The sequence below is a fragment of the Ambystoma mexicanum genome, chromosome 12 (assembly GCF_040938575.1).
Source record: "Ambystoma mexicanum isolate Mex_15411 chromosome 12, UKY_AmexF1_1, whole genome shotgun sequence".
Taxonomy (NCBI): domain Eukaryota; kingdom Metazoa; phylum Chordata; class Amphibia; order Caudata; family Ambystomatidae; genus Ambystoma; species Ambystoma mexicanum.
This window is the reverse complement of record NC_090936.1, coordinates 375,319,489-375,346,026: the sequence shown is the minus strand read 5'-3', so window position 1 is coordinate 375,346,026 and position 26,538 is coordinate 375,319,489. Positions and strand designations below refer to the sequence as shown.

Genomic DNA, 26,538 nt, shown 5'->3' with positions numbered 1-26,538 from the left:
CAGTATTTTTCCCATGCCTTGTCTGAGATGGTTATTCTCAGATCAGCTTCCCATGAGACCTTGATGTTATTTATCGTAGGCGTGTTCGCCTGCACAACTGCATATAGCCCCGAGACACTAACCCTCGCCTGTGTAGACAGTGCGGCGAGGCATGGATGGACCGGTGGTTCATCTGGGAATAGAGGCCATCTGGCCTTAAAAGCCATACGCATTCGGTGATATTGTATCTTCAGTTGATCCCTCCCATTCCAACTTTAAATTCCTCTAGTGTTATGAATTTGCCATTGGGGTATATTTGAATTCCTCCTCTGGATCCCAGTTCTTTTGGACATCAGGGTCATAAGATGGTGCTATGCCGGGGAAGTTCCAGAAGGGAGCTTCCGAGTAGTAGGGAGTCTCCAAATCCAGCCTACGGAAGAGTCTAGACCATGCATGCACCGTTATGCTAACTGGGTGGAATGGACAGTCTTTATATTTCTTATTGAAGATTATGGAGCGTAAATCGGTTGGGCGTACTGCGTGTTTTTCAATACCAATATGGGGGGAGGTGTTCCGTTCGTCGTACCAGTACCTGATAAACTGGGCCTGTGCCTCTAGGTAGTATAATTCAAAGTCTGGGGCCGCTATGCCCCCTTTGTTTTAGAGTTCCACCATTCCCCCCCCCCCACTTCATTCTGGCTGCGCCCTCTCCCCACACAAACTCTACCGCCATGGATCGAAGGGTCGTGAAAAACTGTGCCCAGCGGGATATTAGTAAATATATATAGTAATTTCGGTAATATTACTATCTTCAATATGGCCACTCGGCCAATAAGTGAAATTGGGAGTTTTGTCCATAAACGAAGCTTGGTGGATATACCACCAAAGAGGTGTTCATGATTGTCAACATAGAGGGAGGCGTTGCCGCCGGACACTATGATTCCCATATATCTTATTTTGCTTGGGGTCCTCTATGAAGAACTGTCTTAACGTAGCTCTGTCATGACACAGTCTGTTCTGTCACTTTTGCAAGATAGTTTTTTTTTATCTCAACTTGGTGCTTTGCCAATGTGTCTACCAGCACAGAAAATACTTCCACCTTTGCCATTATTGTGTTCATACCTTCGAATATTTGCCTTTCTGAGACATCCGGCTCACAATCCTCTTCCCTATCACTCATTATCGTCCTCACTGCTGGTCTCTAAACTATTGGGAATGGCCGAGAGCGATGTTCGCACAGTTAGATCTGGTGAGTTTGATAAGTCTAAGTCAATCTCGATAACATGGTCGTCAAGATTTTGGACAGAACACCCCTTTTCACCACCCAAGGACACATGCCGCAGACCCACACACATTTTTAACAGTGAATTGTTATCTATAGTGCGTGAGTGTGAAAGCTCTGCCATATCATCAATCGCAATCTGGGATTTTTGATGAACCCCTTTGGTTTTCATCACGTGGGAGAAATCTTTAATGTCAGCTTGCATCCAAGTTATTTTGTGGGGTTGTAATTTTTCCTTTATGATATACATGTTTTCCCCGCCAAGACCGAACTTTTATTTTAGGCGTCTCGCTTTAATGCAGTCACGCTATGTAGTTTTCTTCTGCGACTTGGTAAAGAAATTTGCATTTCTGACGTGCGTCGCATTTTTAATGAACAAGAAGTCTCACTTAAGTGTAATGTAGTGATAAGTCTGGCTCCACTGAAACAAGGGCGCAAGGCACAGGACATTCAGAGGCACTCCTGCTGTGCAGTGCCTTAATGTTCAGAAGACCCTGGTCTGGCCGTCCACTGTCCTACAGTAACATAACACAGCAGCACACCGCCGAACAGCAATGTTTTATGGAGTAAGCCGCCACCTCCTTATGCAGCAACACTGTAGACTGACTCAGGAAGAGCCAATGGGTCTGTGGAATACAGACAACAGCACAAATATAAATGAAAATCAGTTTCTCATTTTCAAATTACTTTCTCATGAAAAAATTCACGTAGCTCTATTGTTGCTGCAGCAGACTTGACTCCCTCTCACTGCTTGACTCGACACTGAAGCTTCTCATGAAAGAATTTTCTTACTTTTTCTCTGAAGCTCAAATCTCAAACCTTCTCTGGTTGATGATTGAAGTTTACCAAGTGGAAAAAGTAGTGTTGCTTTCTGTGATAACATTTTTCTAGAGCTCCAAACTGCTGTGACCTGCTCTACGATCCAGTTGAGTTGAAGGTGGTTTAGAATCTCAGATGAAATTTCAAACTACCACACAATAACCCTAGGCCAATCAGTGCTGACTATCAGTCTCCACCTTGCCTTGGGATAACACTAGTTTCCTGCAAAGAGTTGAGGGAATAACACTGTACTGTAAGGTACACCACCCTGCTATCCACAGACTTAATGAATAACACAACTCTTACTTCCAGTCCCGGCCTTAGACAGCCTGACTCTCCTAGACACCCCGACTCTCCGTCTTATATGTGAATGGTAGAGAACCCTGACACAGAGTCCCCTGCATCATATAAGTAATAGGGCAGTGTGGTCAGGCGCTGCCATGGGGGCCCCCTGGTTGGTTCCAGGGAAACAATGGAACCCTTGTGAATAACATCTGTGGAAAGAGGTGTGGCAGGGCCCAGGTGTGCGAGAGAAGAACAAGTTACTTACCAACTGGTAACGTTCTTTCGGTTGGATGTTCCTCCAAGGTATTCCTCATCTTGGATATTCACGTCCAGCTTCGGGAAAAAAATTCTCGGCAGAGGGCGCCGTGCGTCAATGGCGTCGAGTCGATGTCCCTCGAAGGCATCCGTCGAGGGCAACGTCATTGGGTGTACAAGTAGCATGCACAGCTCCCGTTGGCCTCCGTTCTATTTTTCCCTCCTGTTTGTGTTGGTTGTCAGTGTAAGCAGGCAGTAGACAGCCCTGTGAGAGCTGAAGTTGTAACAGCATAGGAAATTCTACAGATGGGTAGGATAGAAGGGCGATGAGGAATACGTTGGAGGAACATACAATTGAAAGAACGTTACCAGTTGGTAAGTAACTTGTTCTTCGAATGGATTGTGTCCTCCAATGTATTTCTCATCGTTGATAGACTCCCAAAGCAGTATGCAGAATTTAGTGGAGGGAGCAGAATTTGAGTGTCAGCATTTTATGAGGCCGAATACAGTACAGCCTTATCAAAGGCAATATCCTAAGAGTGGGAAGCATCTAGACAGTAATACACTTTGTGAATGTATGCAGTGAAGACCAAGTTGCTGCATCACAGACTGATTTAATAGGAATGCCCCTTTGAAGGGCTGCTGAAGAGGCTATACCTCTGGTGGAATGAGCCATCAAGCCTTCTGGCAGGTCTTTGCCTGTCAATTTATAGCATGCCGAGATGCCAAGTATAATCCACCTTGATAAGGTTGGTTTTGAAACAGCTTGACCCAATTTTCTTCCGGTATACCCAATAAAGAGTTGCCCATCCACTCTGAGCTTGAAGAACCTAGAAATATAAAAGCTTAAAGCTCTTTTAGGGTCCAACCTATGGAGCCTTTCCTCCTCTTTACTGAGATGTGGCGGTGGATGGGGAGGGAGTTTGGAGGGGGGGGGTTAGAACGCCAGTAGAATAATGTTCTGATTCAGATGGAAATCAGATACAGCTTTAGGTAGGAAGGAGGGTCTTACTCTCAACACAACCGTGTAGAACATGGTATAAGGTGGCCTGGAAGAAAGTGCCTGCAACTCGCTCACTCTACGTGCAGATGTCAATGCAACCAATAATATGGTTTTAAAGGAGAACAACCTCAATGGGCATGTGTGCAAGGGTTCAAATGGGGCACACATTAAAAACTTGATTAAGGTGGAACTTGAAAAGAAGGTGGGAACACATTTGTGATCCCTTTTAGGAATTGAGTCACCAAGGACATTTAATAACAGGAGTATTCTTCCGAAGAGCGCTTGAAGATGGAAAGCACTGCCATGTAACCTTTAACGGTCCCAACATTGAGACCTTAATGTGCCAATGATAAGAGGAAAGATAACACCTCTGGAATTGAACATAGAAAAGGATCAACATTATTTTCCCTGCACGAGTCGCAAAACTTGTTCCAACGGCAAAGGTACAGAGACTTTGTTGCTGGCCTTCTTGACGAAAGCAACACCTCCATGACGTCATCCGGCAGGTCCCAATCCTTGTATCTCAGTCTTTCAGAAACCAAGCGTGGAGGCTGAGAGTGTTGACCTCTGGATAGAGAACCTGTCCCTCCCTTTGTGAGAGAAGATTCTCCCTCTGCGGAAGATGAATCGAAGGACAGGTGGACAGGTCTAGAAGGTCTGGGTACCACGTTCTCCTGGCCCAATCCAGGGCAATTAGGATCATGCAAATTCCGAACCGTCTCAACCTCCCGATTATTTGAGGAATGACGGGGATCGGAGGGAACGCGTATCGTAGTGGGAAGTCCCAATCCACCACAAGCGCGTCTCCTACAGCTCCTTTTGGAGGAAATTCCCTTGAGCAATATCTTTTGCACTTCAGGTTGACCCCGGTCGCAAACAGGTCTACTTGAGGGGTTCCCGAAATTGCAAAGATCTCTTGAAGGACTTCCTGAGCTAGTTCCCACTTGTGGGACACTACACCCCTGCCTGCTCAGAGCGTCCGCCGTCGTGTTTTCATCCCCGGCCAGGTGAACTGCTGATGAGCAGATTCCTTCCTGAATTGTCCAGTACCAGAGCTGCATTGCCTCTCTGCACAGTGGTAGTCACCCTGCACCACCTCTTCTGTTGAGGTAATGCATGGCCACTGTGTTGTCTGTCATTATCAAGACATTCTTTCCCTGTACAGAGGGCAGGAAGGCCTTCAGTGCTAGTCTGATTGCCCTCAGCTCCAAAAGGTTTATGTGTATTTTGGACTACGATGGAGACCAACGACCGCTGACTGTCAGATCGTTAGCATGGGCCCCCTAGCCCGTGAGTGAGGTGTCCGTTACTACTGTAATCTCCAGCCATGCTTACCAAAAATATTCTATCAGAATATTTTCCTCGCAGGCCCACCACAGGCAATCCTGAACAACCCTGCTTGGAACCTGGAATAGGTCCCTCATCCTTCCAGAGAATTGGGACCATTCAGTTCTCAGAGCCCATTGAAGGGATCTCATTCTCAGGCGGGCTTCTGGCACCAGAGAAATGCAGGATGTCACGAGGCCGAGCAACCTAAAGCAATTGTAGGCCGGAAGCTTTTGTGCACTTTGAAATTTGGAAACCCTCTGAAGAATGTCTTGAGCCCTCGCCTTGGGTGGCAAGCTCTTTCCCAAGGATGTGCCTAATACAGCTCCGATGTATTTGAGCCGTTGGGAAGGTGTCATCTGTGACTTCTTTAAATTGAGGGAGAAGCCCAGTCTGAAGTGAGTGGCAGGTGACCCCGAGATGATCAGGGGCTTTCTCGTGAGAGCATGCCCTGATAAGCCAATCGTCCAAGTAGGGGTAGACCTGAATTCCCCCCCCCCCTCTCCTGAGATATGCTGCCACCACGACCATCAGTTTGGTGAAGACCCTCAGGCAAAGGTCAACCCGAATGGTAGGACTCTAAACATAGTGCGAACCGCCAACGGCAAACCTCAGGTATTTTCTGTGCTTGAGATGGATCGGCACATGAAAATAAGCATCCTGAAGGTCCAATGACACCAACCAATCTTGGAGTTGGAGGACCTGAAGGATCTGAGAGAGTAACCATCTTCAACTTGTCCTTCCTGAGGAACTTGTTTGAGATGGGTCTCAGTCCACCGTCTTTCTTGGGGATCAAAAAATATGGGGAATACCAACTCTTGTTCCTCTCCGCTACAGGTACCGGTTCTATAGCACCTTTCTCTAGCAGAGAAAATATGTCCTGCACAAGGAGCCAATCTGGAATCCTCAAAGAATGTTTCCCCAGTGGATTGTTGTGAGATTGCGTTAAGAATGGAAGGCAGTAACCTTGGGCTATTGTTTCCAGAGCCCAGGCATCTGAAGTAAAGTGTCGCCATTCTTGCAGATGCTGAGACAGTCTGGCCCCCAGTGGTATTTCGTGACACAAGCTCTCAAAGCGGTTTTACTGCGGTTGCTACAGCTGCTGATGGCAAAGAAGCTGCAGCTGGAGATGACTTTGCACTTTTACCTCGTCTACCACAAGGGATTTTCCTTTGGCCGGCCAGTCCTTTCGTCTTTCCAAATGAGGAGTAGTAACGATAGGATCGTCTTATCCAAGATTTTCCAGAGGAAGGAAAAGGCTGAGGTCGCCCAACAGCAGCCCCTAAAGATTTGGAAGCCGCTTTTGAGGTCCACAACCTCTCAAGGCTCTCATCAGCCTTGTTACCAAAAAACGTGAGACTCGTCAAATGGCATGTTCAGAAGACGGGACTGTACATCTGGTGCGAAACCAGACTTCTGCAACCATGCAAACCTGCACATAACCGCAGTGTCCAATCTAGACTGAAGGGATTTTTGCATAGCCTCCTTTCCATCTCCAACGATAGCTAGGAAACCCTCCCTTTGCTCAGCTTCTGGTATGTGCTCCGCAGCCAGAGATGCACTCCCACAGAGTGTACGAAAACTTGGCTAAGGCACAAGTGGAGTTAGCCAACTTTAAGGCCATACTGCCAGCTGAAAATACCTTGCGTGCCCATCCATCCACACGCTTTTCGTCCCTATCCGGAGGGATGGTAGGGTACGCCGCTTTGTTAGATGTAGCTGTGGCTGCCTGGACCACCAGACTGAGGAGTTGGGTGTTTGGACAGATCGCTAGGGTTGCTAATGCAAGGGCGGTATTTTCTATTGAAGGATTTATCCACAGCAGGGATAGAATCCGGGGACTCAATTCTTGGCCAGCCACTCTATTTTGCTAGGCCACACGGAAGGGTAAAACTGGGTCTGTAGGTGGACCTTGGTCTAGAATGTCTAAGATCAACCTGAATAAACTGAGCTGGTGGTTTGGTCCAGCCTAAATACTCTACCACTTTTGACATTAGGTGTCGATAAGAGCCTGCTTGTCCGCCTGGCTCTGGTTTGCCAAACCCAGTCTCTGACTATGTATCCACACCAATGGCATTGTGCAGCGTGTCAATAAGGTCTTTCATTCTACTTTTGTCAAAGATTAAACACTCTGGCACATTAGGAGTACCAAATTCCAGACCAAAAGGAACCTCCTCTTCCTCAGATCTTTCCTCTTTTTCAAATATTGTAGACAAGCATTTAAAATACTCCTTCCTGAGTAAAAGAGTATTTTTTTTTTCAGGCGGTGGAGTCAGTTTTGTGGAAGGCTTTGGCTTAGCCGACTTATTTTGTTTCAACATGCTCCGAGGGCTGAGCTGAAACCTTAGAAATCTTCGGCGCCAATGGTTTCAGAGTCGACCAGGGTGTCGATGGCATCGAGGCCTCGACAACCACCTTCAAAGATTTCACCTTCGGAGTATGTGGAGCCTTGGACGGCCAAGACCTCGAGCGCGTGTCATGACTAGAGTGACTCTTATCGGAGACCTCAAAGGCTCTCAATGGTTTTTTTCTTCAGGCTCGAGGGCGCGCGAGTGTTGGAACGGGAACGCTCTCGGCCAGCTTCTGAAGAAGGCAAGGACAGAGCCTAGGCCTTCTCAAACACTTCAAGCATTTTTAGGTGCAATGCCTCCCACTCTGCAGAAGAATGCTTGGTGGGACACCTACATTTCTTGGGGGATTCATCTGACGAAGATGGCGACAGATGGTGTTGCTTCTTCGATCTCTTCGTCGAAGACGATGAGTGGCGGGAGCCACTTTGGGATCTCAACCTCTTTTCCTCACTCTTGCGTCGAGGAGAATGAACTCCAGACTCTCCGGTCGAGGATCGGTCAGTTTTGGTTTTACGACCCACCTGTAATTTCCCCTTCCTCTCTCGCAGGGCTTTACCCATCATCACCTGACACTTCGAGCAGGCCTCCGTGTCGTGGCCTTCTCCCAAACACCACAGGCAAGATCGATGCAGGTCTGTAATGGACATCTTTGAACTGCATTGCTTGAACTTCTTGAAAGCCGAGCAAGGGGTAGTCGGGGTTGATGATGATTACATCTTCAATGATATTCTTTCGAAGAAACAAACTGCGTAGTATAAATATAATACCGAGGCGGACCGAGTCTCTGAAGCAACAAGTCTGTGGAAAAAGGGAACTGAGGCCAACGGGCGCCGCGCATGCTACTTGTACACCTGATGACGTCACCCTCGACGGAGGCCTTCAAGGGACATCGACTCGACACCATCGACGCACAGCGCCCTCTGCCGAATTTTTTTTTCCAAAGCAGCCGAAGTTGGACGTGAATATCAAATATGAGGAATACGTTGGAGGACAAGCCACTCGAACATACTTTTCCCCAATGCCAAGGGTAAAAGGGAAGGATACCCTAAGCTCCCCAAGTCACAGCAACAACCAGTGGAAGGGGACTTGCAAAGGTGTTGGTGCCAGCAGATTACAACAGTGGAAACTCCTTCAACAGAGGAGACAAAGCTTGAAAAGCAGAAGGGTGAGCCCAACACACAAATGGCAGTGAATAAAGAGGAATTGATCTAATGCCTTCAAGACTTCCATGAGAAAAAAAATAATCACTGCATCGTTTCACGACCAAGTCACTTCTCTGAAGGAGGAACTGAAACAATCTATAAAAGATGAAGAAGGTCCTAAAGCTTGAAAAGCACATTGACACGAATGAACATGCCTTACAGGATGTGGCTGACAATACCAAAAAGAAAATGATGAGCTACTGGAACACCTGTCAAGTCTTTCCCAAAACATGGAGCTTCCATGTGAAGACCTGGAAAATAGAGGTCCAATATTCGTATCAGATGATTGTTGGAAAGTGTGAGCGATAAAGACATGAAGGATACTGTACAACTTAAATCGGAAACATATGTCTGATGGACATCATCATTGATCAAATACACTGAGTGAGGCCCAAAAGGATGGAACCAGGCTCGCGACTTAGAGATGTGCTGGTGGCTTTGGCTTCATATAGACAAAAAGAAAATATCTTGAGGGCAGCGCGGCCAGCTGGTGCTATGAAACAATGTGGCCGAGGTCCAACTGTGTCAGGACCTTAAACAATCTATCCTACAGAAGAGAGTGCCATGGGCCCTGTTGTAAAGGACTCGAATCAGAAGCAATTTCGGTAACAATGGATGTTCCCTTTAGGGCTCTTCTTTGCGTGGAAAGGTAAACAGCGTATCACTACTTATGAGGAAGGCCTAAACATTTTACACATCAGGGAGGACGGCGAAAAAGAACAGTTTCGGTTGGCAACCCCAGCCAGCCAGAAAAGAAATATGTTCAAGGTCAACGGTGCCGCAAAAGGGTTAAGAGGCGGAGACAACGTACGTAAACCCTTAAGGGAATCCCTGTAGGAACTGAACATGGCAGAGGGCAAACTTCACATGTGGGGAGGCATATACCATGTACTGTGGATCACTGAATTGGATTATGAAAACCTTGGACACTAGTAGAATGGGACAGAATCGGGCGCTGTGAGTAAGTTATTTCAGGATGGGAGGAACGGACTAGACATTGCTAATCACGGAGAAAGGAGGGAGGCTGGAGGGAGACTTTAGCGACATTGGCTTTGAGCGGGAGGCCTTAGAGTGCCCCAAACGTTTATTTCTCAGAGTTTACTTATGGGTCATGGCCGGAGGGAGTTACCTGCAGGATCAATAGGAACAATCATCCGACCCAGGGATGGGTTTTGTTGGTTTAGGGGATTAAGGGAGATGCAGGTGGAGGGTAAGGGCTCTAGGAGATTGGAAAGGGTGGGGTTTATCCAGAGGGAGGATTGAACTGGAGAGGGGGGAGTGGGGGTGAAGCAAGGCCAACAGATACAGTTCAAACAGATAAGGAAAAAGGGGGGTGGAGGGTTGAGATGGGAATCTCAACTCTGAATAAGCTGACCATTCAAACTGACATGCAATATTAAGGGATTAAATTCCCTGGTGAAGGTAGAATTATATCTCAGGAGGGAGAAGCCAGATTTAGAGGCATTGTAGAAAACACATAGCAGAGAAATCAGACAAAGGTTTAAACTGCATTTGTATCCCCAAATATTCCAGGGCAATGTAGTAGATAAAACCACAGGGGTCCTGGTAGCATTTAAGGGCAAGCTAAGCATGCACATTTTGGTAACATACGAGGACAAGGGGGTTGCCATCTCTTAGGGCATGTGTAGGAAACTGCACATATACTATAGCAACGGTTTATGCTCCAAATGTGGGACAAGATGGCCCCATGACGAGATATTGATGGGCGATTTTAATATGGCATGGATACCTACAAAAGATAGGAGTAAGATTGCAACGTCAAACCAGATGCCCCGTCAAAGGCCCTCAAATAAAGATTTTTTTGTCCCCTGAAGATGCGTGGAGAGTTGTTAATTCTACTCTTATGTTGACCAATCATTTCCTAGAATAGATTACATTTCGGTATCAGCAAACCGGATGGGAAAGGTGACAGCTATAGAAGTGGGCTCCATCACGCTCCAATTACCGCCATAATTGAATTAGCAGCGTATCAAAATGGGCTTTGGAAATCGACAGTTACAAGTGAAATACTGAAGGATAGAGTATTGCCAGAATCGATGGGCAAAAAATAAAGTAATTTGTTATGAGAATGCTACGTCAGGGGTTGCCACAGAAGTGGCATGGAATGCATTTAAAGTAGTAATTAGGGGAGATCTCATTGGAGTGAAGGAGCAGAGAGAGAAACAAATGGGACCGATGAAACAGGACTGATGAAAGTGGATTTGGAGGAATTGATGGGAGTGATTTAAGATATGGCATTGAAAAACAAAAGACACTTCTAAGAACGTATAGAAGCCTGAAGGGAAAATTTGAATTGTTACGGACTAAATGGGCGGAACAAGCCCTACTGTGTACAAGACAGTAGTATGATATTAAAACCAATTAAGCAGATTGCCTGCTGGTGCTCTTCTACAAAATATATACACGTTTGGCCCCAGTGCAAACAAAATTATACCACCTTTCGATTGGTGGGGCATATTATACCGACTATGAAGGAGGTGAAAGTGGTTCCATTTTTCAAAACACAACAAGGACCAAACAATCGGTGGCTCATATTGCCCAAAAGCATTGATAAATATAGATGCAAATATCTATAGTAAAATATTGGCAGACAGGCTAGACAGTATAGTAATGGTTAAGCAGACATGTTCTTGTTCTTGCATGTTTTGATCTGTGAATCTAGGTTACTTTTGTAACGTTCTCGAAGTAGAGCAAACAGGGCAGGTATGATTAGTTTGCAGAGAACTATTGCTTGGTGCCCTCTTGTTACGCTCACCTGGTTCCACGGGGGCGCCACCTAGCAATCGTGGTCCAGGTATCTCCCTCCCTTGCGATGCCCAGTAGTGACCAGTGGAAGAATCCTGCCAGAAATACAGGCAAACAATATTTAGGACCGGGCAACTGGGATTAACAGCCTCCCACCACCCGGTATGTCTGCGGCCACTCTGGGCTTCCTCTCACCTTGTTCTTGATGTTGGCGGGTTCTCCGTCCTGCTGTCTCGGCAGGGGCGCGTAGTGCTTTGCGGGCAATGGCGGTCGAGTTACTTCACTGATGCCGGCCCGACATGAGTCTTTCAGGTAGGTCTTATTGCTATGGTGTTTTGCTGTCCTCGCATGCCTTTCTGGAATTAATGTCTTTCTCTTCCTTAGGTACGTGGAAGTCCAATTCGTGGTGAAGAGTGGATTCAGGATTTGCTGGTAAGTATTAGTGTTTTTGGAGCACCTGGAAGCGGCGAGTAGGCGCTTTACGCAGTGCTAAGGTGTCTTGCCTTTGCTAACCTGTTATCTTTTATCTTCACAGGTCACGGTGCTCCGCCGGAGTGTAGAATTCCAGAGGTGTTGCTGAATGAAGTGCGAGTGGCAAGGTAAGCCTTTTGGCGGAATTTGTTAATTGAGCACAATGTCTAATGCTTGGTCTTTCCCTTTCTGCAGGTCCGTCGATCCAAAGGAGCGCTGGTTCCAGGATACCGGTCGGAAGAGCCGAGGACCGCTAATGATGAAATTCAGGTAAGCTGCAACCTTTTCTAACAATGCATTTTCCTCTTTTGCAGATGCTGTTCTTCCGAGGTTCGTGGCTGAAGCTGAACACGATGAGCGTCTCGTTGCAGGGTTGCAAACTAACGCGAAGCGTGTACTGGAGTTCGGGTGTGGTTTATATAGTCTGCATGCATCCCAGGTATCACTGGACCTGCCACACCCAAAATGCTAGACCGCATAGTTCATTTTAGGAATTGAGCCATGTGGAGGCATCCATGTTGTTGCGCAATGCCCTTATGGGCCCTGATTACTGCTCTAGCATATGAGCCTGGCACCAAGACTGACTCCAAGAGAGTCCGGGGGCAAATGTCAAGGCCCTGGAGGGCCTGATGGGGGTAGAAGTAGCCCACTTGGCCTGGCTATCCCGGCTTAGGGCAGGGATCGTGACACCTCTGTAAGGAACTCCTGGTGGCAACAGTAAAGACACACAAGTGATCACAGTTTAAGGGTATTTATTAAACTGTATAAATAGGTGAGAAAAACTCCTAATCTAGACCTAAATCTAATAAGTTGCGACCTTCAAATAATAAAAAGGCATTCGTAGTAGCGTCTTGTCAAATAAAAAGGGCCTATACTTTAAAAAAACGATTGCCAATCCTTACCGCTTAGTTACAAAATAGTGTGGGATAATGTTCACCAGAAAAGAAAGAAGTGTTCACAAAGATAAGTCAGGATGATATAGCCTGGGTCTGCCTTTCCCACATTTGCTAGCGTGGGACTTCTGAGCACCATACACAACTGGGCTTCTCCAGCACAAGGTTAGTTCTTTTCAGTGATATCAGAAGCTTCGGTAGCCAAGTCCGTTTCATACAAAGTCTCTTGCCCCCTAGGCCGGACGCGTCTACAATAACAAAACTAAAGTTCTTTTTATGTTGTGTGATGACTATTCACCCTGGATCCACCTCAATCGGGCTCTGATCCTTCTTGAATGTTAGCCTCCCTCTGTTGGGCTCACTACAGCCTTTTATTGAAAGTATTTCCATCTGTAGTTTCACAACACTCAATGGGCCTCATTACGAGGTAAGAGGTAGCCATGGTGCTATTACCACCATGGCTACCCCCTTACCACATACCGGGTCCGGGTTCCCGAAATAGGGACTTACCGGGTCATTCCAACCTTGGAGGACCCGGTAAGTCCCCATTCTGGGAACCATTCCCCATTCGAGCCCCCATAGGGCTCAATGGGGATGGAGCTAATAACGGTACCGCAATTTGCGGTACCGTTATTAGCTCTGCAGTCCCTTAACGTGTCCCGTCCTTAACGCCTGGTCAGACCAGGCGTTAAGGAAGGGACCCGCTAAGGGACCTCGGAATAGGGTGGTAAGCGATTACCGGCACCGGTGTCCTTACCGGCGCCAGTAATCCCTTCCCACCTACCTCATAATGAGGCCCAATGTCTTTTTAAACAACCTTTCACTGTGGCCATCCCTCAGCCGGGTTCACCCTTGTCAACACAATGTTCACCGGGTTATGATGCTTCACCCCGCTTCGCAGGCAACACTCAGCCGGGTTCACATTTGCCTCACTCAACAGTTCACCTTGGTTTTAACATAATGTGGGATTCACTTCCCTTGGCTTTCTCCTGGCATCCCTCTGTCGGGTTAACATAGCCATTCTATCACAGTTCATAATTCCATCATCTCATCAGAAAAGCGGGGGTTCCCTCCCTTAGCTTTCTTTCGGCATCCCTCTGTCTGGCTCGCACTTGCCTTGGTTCACAGCTTTCCTCTTAGCTACGGATCAAAGACTTGAGTGTACAAGGGGTTTCTACCCTTGTATGACCACTTTGACCTCTTATGTGGCGCTCTCCCAAGGCCCTCTGGTATCGGTAGTTTCAACAACAGGGGGACCAGTCAGTCTTTCGAATGAGTGCCTACATGGCACCGGACCACTTTGCAGCTGGTCTTGCCTCGTGTATTAAAAATTCAGTAACACGCCAGTTCTTTGTTTACAGGTTCTTTCATATCATGTTGCTTTTTGCAACCGTTGCTCAACACAGTTTGGTTGACTACTGGCTCTCCCTCCGACTCACCGGCTATGAAGAACCGCTTGGCATTTCTGGTCTCTGGAGTCAAGGACAGTACCACACTAGCAAGCGTCTCTCCCCTCCTTGGTTATCAGTGTGGGAGGGCCTCAGGCACCGTTGACATCCATTAGACCATACGCTAGCTGTAGTTCCCAGTCTTACGATTAATTTCATGGAGGCTTCGTGGGTCTGGGTCGAAAAGGGCAAGGGCACTTTGCTCCTTGTCATCCTTTCTGCTCTCGCCGTCTTTCTCCTACTTTTGAACTGCCGTCCTGCAATAGCTCCTGGAATAGCTGCCTCCTCGTGCAGTTTGCCTTGCTCAGTGTGCTCTCATGCTCCGCCTTTTATCCCTGTGGGGAAGAGAAAGGGCCGTCCGGTGTGTGTAGTTACTGTCAATTGCCGGACCCTTGTTTCGGGAAATGTCAGGTAAATGGCTCTGGTGTTAGTCCATTGTCTTTCACGGTGTAAAAAAGTATTCATGTCGGCAAAAGGGGTGTGGGGGTTCATGAATTTGTGAAAAGGTGAGATTTTTACGGTTTGTGAAATTAATAGGGGCAATGGTGTTTGGTTAAAGCAGGCTGGGAATTCATGAAATTATAATCAGAGGGACGGGAGAAGAATGACTGGGAGTACTCGGGTAGGTAACCGGAAAATAGGCATACTGGGAGATGTAGTTTCCCACGGTAATGGGGCTTGGGTTCCTGATGGGTTTACCATAGGCAGAGGGGTTGTTGGATTCTGGTAAGGGAGACTTATTGGGTGGAAGGGAGGCTGATTTGGAACAGCCGATAACGGCCTCAGGGATTTCATCTCCCTCCCCGGTGTAATACCGCGTCTCGCCTGGGGCATTCCCCCCAGCATAACCCCGGTGATCCTCCCTTGCTCATCCACCCCCAGGGTTGGGATCTGAAAGCGCCAGCTCTTCTCTGGCCACCCAATTAAGGGATTCTCTGGATCTACTTGGGAGAATACCCTCAGGTTTGTCACACCTCACAGCATGGTAGTTACCGAGATAGGGGACTTCTATAAGATTTTGCAAACCTGGCAGTTCTATCGTGTGCTTTTCAATGCCTCTTAAATGTAAAGAAATATGAAATATACCACCTGATATACGACCTGCTACAAAGTAATTTGAAATTAGTTACCCTGCAAATAAATACAGAATACACTGATAATCACAAAGTAAAATGTGCCAGACTCTGCAACAAAGTGTAGCATTGGTGGTGCAATTGTGTACTCCTCAAAAAGGCTTGCCTTTGAAAACAATTAGCATCATGTTTTTACAGTCAATAAGTAACCGTTTGATTGCCTGTGAGCCGCCCCACATTCAATCCTGAAATTAATATTTTCAATCAAACTGATCTAACATGGTGTTTCTAACCTGACTCTCCCTTGCTATGCAAGATCTCAATGGTGGCATGGAATGCTGCATTCTGGGTACCTCCTAGCATATCTTCATCAGTATCCGTGCCTGCCTCTTTTCTCATCTTCTCACACTGCCTTAACACTGGAACACACAGTTCACTGTTTAGTAAGGCACGGGATGATTTCCACCATCTTTGCTAAAAAGAATAAGTAGAGGGAAATTACACACATGGACCAGTGACCTGTCCAGACTTCTGGCATTTAACTTTAAAGCAGACAAGGGATTTGATAATCAGCAGTGCGATATGTGAAAAGGCAATCACAACTAATCCGAAGTAACATTTTCAGGGCCCTTCAGTCACAATCCCTGGAAAGACCAATGCCGGGATTAACTCTAAGGAACTAGGAATTGTGTCACTGCAATTTAACAAATGAAGCCAATGGCCCACTGTCAACTTGTAGCATCTCCCTTGCACATGACTCTTGACTCCCCCACCCCCCCCACTCGCTGTACCTGTGGACATTATAAACTAGTACACATTTTGTGATCGTGTGTAAATGTCAGATGGGCGTAGAGATGCTTAGGAGGGCCAAGGGGAATTTCACAAAGCATACTAGTCCCCATTTATTTGCCATGGACCAATGTTTGCTCTCACCTGCAGTCTGAAAAGCTGAGCAGATTTGCCATACCTTTTGTGGGGAGCAGGGACCCCATCCTGAAAGCATCCTTCCACAAATGTTGTACAAATCTGGGATAACTCTTCGCCTGGTACACTTCATGCACCCAGTAAGGGGCAACCAAATTGGCTCTCTTGAGGAAAGCCAATTTTGTTTGTGTCAAAGGGATGTGGGGGAGTAAATTTTACAGGAGGCCATCATTGGGGACTGTTCTTTTGGCTGGGTGTTTGGACCCTGCACTGCAAATATTGTTGAAAGATGTTGTTCCTCTCTTGGGGCTAATGATATGTAAACAGTGTACCCAGGACTTTGGGGGTTATAGCAACACCTTCCCACTGCCTTGGACATAGAAACTGTTAAACTATGTAAAAGGAAGGTCACGTTTAGTTTCTGAAACACGAAAGATCTCTCGTAAAAGATCCAACATATTTCAACAATGTATAAGTACACTCTCTGGTATTTACAAAGCATACTCTGATAATTTCATAAAAAACATTCATGGTAAAATCATAAGATCACAGCAGTTGTGTGAAAAAAAAAATACATTCCTTGTCCAAGACCAAAAAAAAATATCAAAACGGTTATTCATTCAACATTTGTGCCACATTGTGGCTTTCATTTTTTGTGGCTAATAACTTGAGCCCCCTCAGGCCCTGTGTGCAGCGTCACCGCTTCCCTTTCCTTTTGCGCGCTCTCCCTCCTTCACTCCTTCCTCCCGCCTCCCAGTCTGCTCTCCTCCCGTGATTGGTTGGATCACTGGTCTTACTTACCTCCCAGGGCAGCACTCTGCTCGGCAGCCCCTGAGGCTAAGGGCCCAAGGCAAAGGGTGGCTACCACATAGGCGGCTCCAGCTAGTGTCTGCAGGGGAAGCCATTTGCCAGCCGTCAACCAGCAGCAACTAAGTAAGGTAGGATTTGCCCGGGTCAGGCATAGAGCCTCACTCTACCCTGTTAACCCGGCCACATAGCAGCTTCTCAGACTTGGGTGTGTTTTTCTCCGGTGTTAAACTGCATTGTGAAAGTATTTAAAATTGAATTGTGAATGCATTGTGAAACCTAGGCCTTTTTCCCCACTATACAGAATTCTCAGACTTAAGTGCGTTTTGTCTCCGGTGTTCAATTGCATCGTGAATGTAGTGCCCTTCTGTGGTTTAGCCATCTTAGCAAAGCATTAATCTAGGAACTTATCTACCATTATCTCTCCTCCTGTCTTGTCCAATTGTCTACCATTGTCTCGTCTCTCTCGGTCCCGTCTGCTTTTACCCCTCTGTGTCTTTCCCTAGTTCTCCCCTCACCCTCCTCCTCCTCCTCCTCCTCCTCCTTCTCCTTCTACTCCTCTCCCCCAACTACTCAATGGTGCTCTCAGTTTCTCCCATCTTTTCTAACTGCTTCTGTATCGAGAATCCTGCTCTCCTCACTAAATCTGGTAGGAAGAAGTTTAAACAGGACATCCTGGTCTCCAACCCAGGCCTTCCCATCGCTGACACTTATACCAGCGCCTCCTCCAGGCAAACCCTCACCGACATCCTTTTTTTGTTCCCTCACCAGACCTATGGACCCCTCATATGGTCTCTGTGCTTTCTGCTTTCTCTTCTTCTCCCGTTAATGGTGGCACCCGGTGGGAGGCCCTCCTAGCCCCCTTCCACACCTCCAAGGTCATCATTAAGGTCTACCTGAATGGCACCATCCTGGTTCAAGGCCCTCAGGCCAACCTTCTCCTCTTTGATAGACACTTCCTGCACCTCATCAATTTCCTTTCTTCTCCTGCTGTCCCCTTCTCTCCCTTCTTTGGCTTCCTTGCCTCACCCGGCTGTCTCCTCCTTGGCTACTTTGCCCTCTCATTCCTCGCCCCCCCCAGGTTTCTTTTACACCTCCGCAGGGTGTACCTCCAATTTGTACCCCTCCCGGGGAGTCTTTCAAGGACGGCAACCTTCTCCATATTGCCACTCTTCCTCTGCTGTCAAACTCTCCTCTGACATCTGCCATCTCCTGGAAGAACTGGACCTTGATCTCACCGAGACATGGTTCACGGCCAGCTCTGTCACAAGCTTTGACACTCTCCTCTGATGGCTACAAGATCCTCTGCGCGCCCAGATCCAACCGTTCCAGAGGGGGTGTAGCCCTCATCTTCCCTGAGTGGATCCCTGCGCCTCTGTCCCTCCTACAGAGGCCTACTCCTCTTTCGAGTGCCTCGTCTGCAGCCTCCCTCTCGCTGGCCATTCCCTTACTGTGGCTACCATCTATCGGCCACCTGGCCAGATCTCCTTTCTCCGAGTGGGGGGACATCTCCTCTTCCCTCCTGGTCTCGACCACTCAACTGCTCCTTCTTGGAGACTAACATTCACCTGGATGCTTCCTGTCCTTCCTCTGGACTCTTTCGTGACCTCTGCGACCCTCACTCTACATTCTGCCCTCTGGTCCGACTCACTCTGCAGGGCACACTCTGGATGTTCTAATCTCTTCAGACCTTCCCCTTTCTATCCCTCTCACCACTCCTCTCTCCTGAAGTGATCACCTTCTCCTTTCCTCCCAGCTCATCCCCGCCACTCCTCAGGCCAAGCCACCTCCAGCACCACCACCCACCTTCTCAGTTATTCTACCCATGAAGCGTGCGTCAGTTGAGGCAATCGCAGCAACTTTCTTACCCCACTCTCTCCCTTTGGATGACTCACACCCCGACACAACCATCTACCCATTTTCCACTCTGCTATGTCAGATACTCTTGATGTTCTTGCCGCTGTCATGAGGACCTGCCTGAAGCCCAAAGTCCAGTGTAACTCCTGGTACGACTCAGACCTTGTCTCCCTCAAATGCAAGTGCAGGGAGGCTGAGAGGAAATGGTGTGCTTCCGGTACATCCTCTGACAAACTGGCCTGCCGCCTGCTCCAAAGGCAATACTGGCTCTCTATCCGCACCAAGAAGAGAGCTCACATCCAAGACGGTCTCTGCGGCATCTAAAAACTCGGCCGAACTCTAAAATCTGCAAGGAACTGGCCAATCCCGTTGCAGTCTCTACCTCTCCTGTCCCCTCCCAGTCCCTCTGCACGGCTCTAGCTTCTCATTTCATTGCTAAAACTCAGGACATCCTGTCCTCTCGCTCTCCTCCCTCTCACCCCTGCTCTTGCTCTGGCCCTTCTTCGGGCCACCTCTCCTCCCTCCTTCCCTGTTCTTCCCTGGCAAGGTTTCTAGACAAGTGTGATCTATGAAAGTCTCGTCAAAATAGGTTCACCCCTGTTCCTCCAAAACCAACAAGGACCACATGGACACCTGGCTCCTGCTCTGCCCAACTTCTGCAACCACTCCTTCGCCTCTCGAGTCTTCCCTTCACCCCTGAAGCACTCCCTTGTGCACCCTCTTAAGAAACCCTCTGACAACCCATCCTGCCTGGCTAACAATCGGCCAATCTCCATCATGCCTTTCCTGGGAAAACTCCTGGAAAGTCTGGCCATCTCCCAGCTTAACCTTCACACTGAATCTGTTGGTTGTCTTCATGACCGTCAGTCTGGGTTCAGAGCTGCCAGAAGCATGGAAACTGCTCTCCTGAACATCCGTGAAGACCTGCTCTCCAACCTTGATTCCAACACCCCGTGTCCTAATCTTACTTGAGCTCTCTTCTGCCTTTGACACGGTTAACCATGCCATCTTGCTCAACTGTCTCCGTGATCACCTGATATCACTGATCATGCCCTTGCTTGGCTCACTTCTTTCCTCTCTGACCGACCCTCCCAGGTCCAACTTGTGTCCTTCCTCCATCTCTACCTTTGGTGTTCCCCAGGGAGCTAGCTTCTCTCCCTGGCTGTTCAACCAGTAACTGGCACTTCTTGCCCACCGCATTGCTGCTATCTGCCCCAACTTTCAGTGCTAAGCACATGACACTCTGCACCTTTTCAGGCTCCCTTCAGTCACCTCTTCTCTCATCTGTGATCGTCTGCTATCCAGGAGTGGTGTGACGCCAATGATCTCTGCCTTAATGCCAGTAAGACCGAGAGCCTCCTCAAGCACAGCCACTCCTTCCTTTCCCGTCACTCTCTGGCCGGCCTATCTTGACCCGCTTCCTGCTCCCACCTGTGAGGCTAAAAACCTTGGGGTCATCTTCGACTCCACACTCTCCTGCTCGCCGCACATCTGACATCTTTAAGAAGACACTACTAGCTGCACCTCCTCAGAGGTATTCTTCCTTTACTCTCCTACCCCCAGAAGCTCGCGGTCTCCAGTGCTCTGTTTCTCTCGAGGCTGGACAATAACAGCTGTTTTTCTAAATATGTCTGCCTCTACTCTCCGCCCTCTGCAACTCATCCAAAACAGAACTGCGAGACTTGTCCATGATCTCAAGGTTGGAGTTGCATATGGGAAGTCTATATATGAGGCACTACTACTTGCATTGGTGATATTAATACTCTTTGCACTGAAGATGTTATTACTGTGAATCTTGTGAGCTGTTGTCCATGTATTGACTTTACTGATTTGAGAGGCAGCTACGACTAGCTATCTAGCCTCTAGGGCTAAGATTGTTGATGTTAAATGCAAGCTTATTGACCATCGATCAAATCTTGACTATTTTGTCATTTGTGTTGTGATTTAAGCAGGATCATACATGGGGACCGGTGGGGATCTTACTATGCATGGCTCTTTGTTTCTATGATTCTTTTGACCCAAGATGGTTAGCTACTACTTAAATGATGGGTGCAATTTTCAGCCTTGTATATAGGGGTGTAGTTCCGCCGGTGAGAAAGGGGGACCTCCTATTTACTTCGGCCATCATTGCAAACATGGGTGCATATGAAGTCATTGTGCATGCATACGATGACCTCATTACGCATGTTTAACGTTTTGGAATCGCTATGTTTTTTGGCAGCCTTTTCCTGTGGAATGAAATTTGACCCTAGAGTGATTCGAGCGGGTCGCCTATTGATGGGGCCGTCGTTATTTGATGCTTGTGGGACATTAGAATAATGATTCTTTGTGTTCGGGGAGAGAATATCCCCAGTTTGTGTTTTGCACTGAGCAGGGTTAGCTGGCCCAAACTTGGTGAGTTTCATCACTACTGTTGAGTCGACCGTTGTTGGAATCAGTGAGAGAGTAAGGGAGAGATCAGAGGTGCCAACGATGATCTAGATGTGTTGGTGAAAGTAAAGGCTCTCAAAAAGATAATTACTGCGCATTGTACCATTTGAAAGTATAGATTAGACTTTTTAGAAGCAGATCGATGTACAGTGCCTCGTACCCATTGATGGGGATTGCTTTTGATGTAGGCATGGAGCCAGATTTGGATTTGTAATGCATTCCATCATGGCATGTTATGTGGTTTAGTCACTAAGTTGCCAATTCCAATACATAATTTAAAAAAAACATTGTTCATGCGTTTCCCCTTTTCTTAGATACTGAGGGTGTATTTTGCTTTGAGAATCTGAGGTCTCTTCATGGTTTGTTACGCCTGTGAGCTGGCACAGGAGACCGAGTAGGTACCAGGTCACTTGTATTGTACTTCGTTCTATTTGATCTGGCCTTTAGTATGGCCAATTCTTTGATCATATGTTTCAGCAGATAGACTATTGAAATGTGTCCTGTATGTGTTTGTTTTGCAGAGTATCCATACTTCCACAGCTTGGTTTTGAATTCTCCCACACTGGTATTGAAGATGGGGTGAACTTATGTCAGTTGTATACCATGGATTATTCATCAGGTACCGACTATTTTGTAGTCATTTTCTGAAGTATGCTCTAGATTTAAGGTGAATCTTTGTGAAAAACCTTTCAATTGTTGGACTAAGATAGTGTCTCTCTGGTTTGTGTTTTTAGCTAAGAAAATATTCAGCACTTGTATAGTACACTAAGGAATATATCAACATTCTTTATTGCTCAGCACATAAGTAATTTCCTGTATTAAGTTACATCATAAGGACAGAAACATGTTAGGATATGTTTTGTACACAGATTGATACACATTTGTTTGATTTAAAGTGTGTATGATGCTCCAAGAATAACTGTTTTGATTATTTTGTCTTGCACAAGGGATGAAGAATTATTTTCCCCCCCACACAAGTGCCTGTGATCTTATGATTTTACCATAAATGTTTATTATTAAAACAAACTTTGTATACCGGAGAGTGTACTTATCCATTGTAGGCATTTCTCATTTTGAAAACGGACCTTTAACTGCGCATTACATGAGCATTGGGATCTTCAGGACGCTGTGCCTGGAGTAAGCGCTGGGAGTTGTCATCACTCGCGCACCCACAGGCAGTCACAGACAACTGCTCGCTTCCTGGAGGAGGCGGAGCTTTGTGGCTCACGTGACCGCTCACGTGACATCCTCTGCCACAAAAGCAGAGACAGCGCACCCTCGCGGCGTTGAGCCCGATAGGAGTAGAGGGCGTCGGCTGTTGTGTGGCTGTTTGGTGGCGTGGTGATTGCGTATATCTCTTCACCTGATCCCTACTTAAAATCGTCGCTGGGATGAAATCATTCCTTGCAGCTTCAAATAAGCCGGAGACGGGGCTGAGAACAAGGCTGCAGGTAAGGCAAAGACTGGCGTCACTCCCAGGGGTGACAGAGCAATGAATATCCCCAAAAATCGCAAATGCTGAAACAGACTAGTCTACCTTTCTGTAAAAAGCGAAAAAGCGGTTCTGTGGGGGATATTATAGACATGGGGAGTATTAGCCCCCCTATAAGATCAAAATCAGACACTCTTATTAGTACCAAATACCCCGACTCAACCAATGGCCTGTACGGTTCCTTCAATTGGTGGGCCTACACCCCATACAATCGGAAGTCAAGCACAACCTATAACACTCAAAAGGTCATTAGATTATGTAAAGGGATGTTCGCACCTTAGTGGGAAGCCAGAAGGAAACCACCATTGTGAGAGGGGTACTCCTCCTAATGATTATACTATTAATCCAGCTGAGCCCCATCTCCCACTGGAAGATCGACCAGGGGAGACCTTGGATAACCTGGACAATATGGGATTTGAGGAAATAATCGAAGGACAGGTTCCTGAAAGCAACCTAGAGGTGAGAGAGGCGGTACCAGGACCTCCTAGCGAAGAGACCCCCTCTTCGGGTGAACTAGGTGATGACCCGATACAAAGATCTAATCAAAGAGGCATCGAACTTGAGGCAAGTATGGAAGGCTCACAAGAGGTAGGGGAAAAGCCATGTATAAGTGCCTCCCCTAAATTACCAAGAGAACCAGCAAATAATCTGGAGGTGGAGAGGGAAACACCCAATTACATGAGCAAGGATCCTCAAGTGTTTGAGGACTCTGGAGGCTCCTGGGAAGACCATGAACTGGCCCAATGGGAAAAAGCCCAGGTCGATTCTACAACTGTCAAGGAGGGGAATACATCACAATTGAACCCAAGGGGGTCAAATTTAGAAACTTTTGACATTTTTCAACCTTATAGAGAAGAGAACTGTGTTCCCTTAGCTAAGGTCAAAAGTATTCAGAAAACACAAGATGGAAACCAGGTAGCACAACAAGACTCAAAACCAAAAGAAGTCATCGAGAGGGGTTGTACATACGGGCACTTAGAAAAGTTAACGATTGAAATGCCCGCTTGTAATGAGAACTACCCTCCAAAGAATTGTCTAGATAAGCGAGGTCCAACGGAAACGGAAGGGATGACCCTCCCAGGTACTCCGGGGGCTAGCAGCAATTTGATGCAATCACCAATAAAATTGACTAACTTAAGCCTGGCAAATAAAATCAAGTATGATATCATGATACTGACGGGGAAAATTGAAAGGGAAAAAAGGAGAAGCTTTTCCCTAATAAATGAGAGGATGGCCGCCCTGGACAGGGATCAAACCAAAGGGAGACCCTGCATGACGGATGACGCGGAGACTACTTTGAACTCCCAATCACTCATCAAACCACTGCAAATGACCAACTTCGAGAAAACCAACTCCTTTTCAGATAAGCGATATCAAGACCCTAAGGGACAATCAATGGTCAACGATCACAATAGGGCATCTAAAATGACACAGACCTCGATAATAGATGAGGTAATGACACCGCCAGCTCTCCTTCAAAAAGATCAAATAATACAACTAATCAGTGAGGCCTGTTCAATCGATCGAGCTAAGGACAGTGAACATATTCAAAAAGTGGTGATGACCTCATTGAATATTTCGCTGGCCCCTTTTCTCAAACTATATGAAGTCATTAAAGATTCAGTCCAAGAGGTAACCACGACGATTCTGCAAATTAAGGAAGCAAATCGGCAAACGGGTCTCTCTCTACAGAATTTAAACTCAAGAGTAGATAAAGAAGCAGAACAAACTCAGACTTGGCAAAATCGTCTGGGTGACTTGGCCAGAAGGGACGCTAGTGATAAATCACTCCTTATGGAAGCAGTATTAGAAGACTGTAAATGGATGAGATCCCAGCACAAAAAGTAAATTGGACCTGCAAGTTGTAGAACAGCCTAACCGAGGTAACGGGCCAATGAAATTGAAACAAGGAAAAGTCACTAAGCCCATCGAACCAGAACAGCTATGTGGAGATGTAATTCTTATCTCCCCGAGCAGTAAGGAGGGCCAAAAACAAGACAATTCCCCCATAAAAGAGCAATTGAGCTTTGCTATCTTTGCAGGTACGGGTAATAAATCCAAGGAACATCAACCAGAAACCTTGCCTGCAAACAATTTCAAAGAAAAGGGGAAAAAAACCAAAAACGAAACACTTAAACGAAAGGTGAATGGATCAAGAGCATTCCTGAGGAATTTAAGAACACCGAGAAGGGAAAACCCACAGTGTACCAAGAAGCCAAGAAGAGAACTCGTGATGGGTGTCTTGGATTGCATAGAAGACGAGGGTGAAACTGCATCTAAAACATCTGTGCCATCAGCAGATGAAAAAATGGAGGACTTGGAACAATCAGCCGTTTTGAGTGACTTAATCGAACTTTTCTCAAATAACAGCGATGAAGAGGGGTGGGGAAACATCACGCCGTCAGAATGGAAAACAATTGACAACTGGGATAGGGACGAGCTGAATTGCCATCTGAAGGACAAGCAGACAGAGAAAAAGGATCGATCTAGTAAACCTAGGAAAGGAACAGGAAAAAGTACGATCTCTCCTCGGAATGATTATGACATGGAAATAGAATATTCGAGGTTTAAAACACTAGAAGAAAAAAGGAGGGAGTTGGCTCATAAGGGAAAAACCGTCCACTTTGAACCAAGGAAGCCTAGTCTAAAACAAAGAAGTCACAGTAGAGAAAAAGATCATATGGGCAGTAAGAATAGTAGAAAGTCATTAACTGATAAGCAAACACCCTCCTCCAAAGACCACTTTGTGAAACTGGGAACTACATCGAAGGGGCCGAGGAAGGTCCTCTTGAATAGATGCTACGTGATGTCTCTATGCAAACAAACTCCAGCGCTCAGAGCGATTTCAGCTGACGATATAAGAATTGTGGAATTCCCAAAAGAAGGATGGATCAAGTAATATTACATCTCGACTCAAAGGAAGTAAAACAAAAATTCCTAAAGGCTGAAGACTGTCTTAAACTAAAGGGCTATCGACTGGAGGACGTAGATTGGAGTAGTCAACTGAAGAATCCAAAAGAAACAACAAGGGGCAAAGGGAGACCCAGGGAAGTGTGGATGGAGGACGGCAATAATAAAAAATATATGGTGAAGGACCATAATAAAGGACGAGATATGGAGGAGTTGGGGAAAAGGCCCAGAAAACTAAGTGACAAAGTGAAGGAGGTGGAAATAAAGAGTGATGTTAAATCTCAGAAAGCAAATGCCACCTCGCTGAAGTTCTCAGATGAGAAATTGAAAAATCTGAGATTTACGGTGGACAACTCGGATAACCCAAGGAAGGGTAAATCTACATTGAACAAAAAAGGCCTGAAAGCGAATGAGCGGCCTGAACCAAAGAATACGAGCACCACTAAGAAGAAGCAATAGAGTGAGGAGGCCCAGCAAAGATCGTTCTCCTGTGCCTCATGGAATACCCGAGGCTTTCAACCCTTATTCTCTAAGGAAAGTGACTTCCTGGCTGACTACGACCTAATTTCGATCCAGGAGTCGTGGCTGCGTGAAGCACCTATGTGTGAAGGCTATGAAGTCTACTTTAATCCGGCTAAGAAAGGCCCTAGAGGTAGACCTTATGCAGGCCTCATGGTATTAAAGAAATTGGACTCGCCACTACAAGTTTTGGAACATGCGACCCCAAATCCCTATGTGCAGATACTAACAATCAACCTTAAAGAAGACATTAAGGAGAAATCTGAGAACATGACAAATAATCAACAAAAAAAAAAAAATGACGATGACTCTAATCAATACCTATTGGAGTGAAAATATGCCGAACCAGAAAAATTATCTAAAAACCATCATGAATGCAATAGATAAATCTATGATTGAAGACAAAGAACGGCTAATTTTATTAAATGGGGATCTGAATATCAAAC

General features: G+C 46.6%; 1 protein-coding gene across 3 annotated transcripts in view; it reads right to left on the bottom strand.

Moving 5' to 3' along the window:
• Window positions 1-26,538, bottom strand: part of TULP3 (TUB like protein 3) — a 1,058,170-nt gene that overhangs the window by 623,961 nt on the left and 407,671 nt on the right. Inside the window, exon 1 of one of the 3 annotated variants that reach the window (XM_069628514.1) lies at window positions 15,447-15,573. The exons of the other annotated variants lie outside the window; for them this stretch is intronic. Within the exon in view, the coding sequence (XP_069484615.1) occupies window positions 15,447-15,552 (106 nt within the window). The 5' untranslated portion in view covers window positions 15,553-15,573. Of the gene's footprint in view, window positions 1-15,446; window positions 15,574-26,538 lie in introns of those variants that run through there. 3 annotated transcript variants of the gene reach the window in all.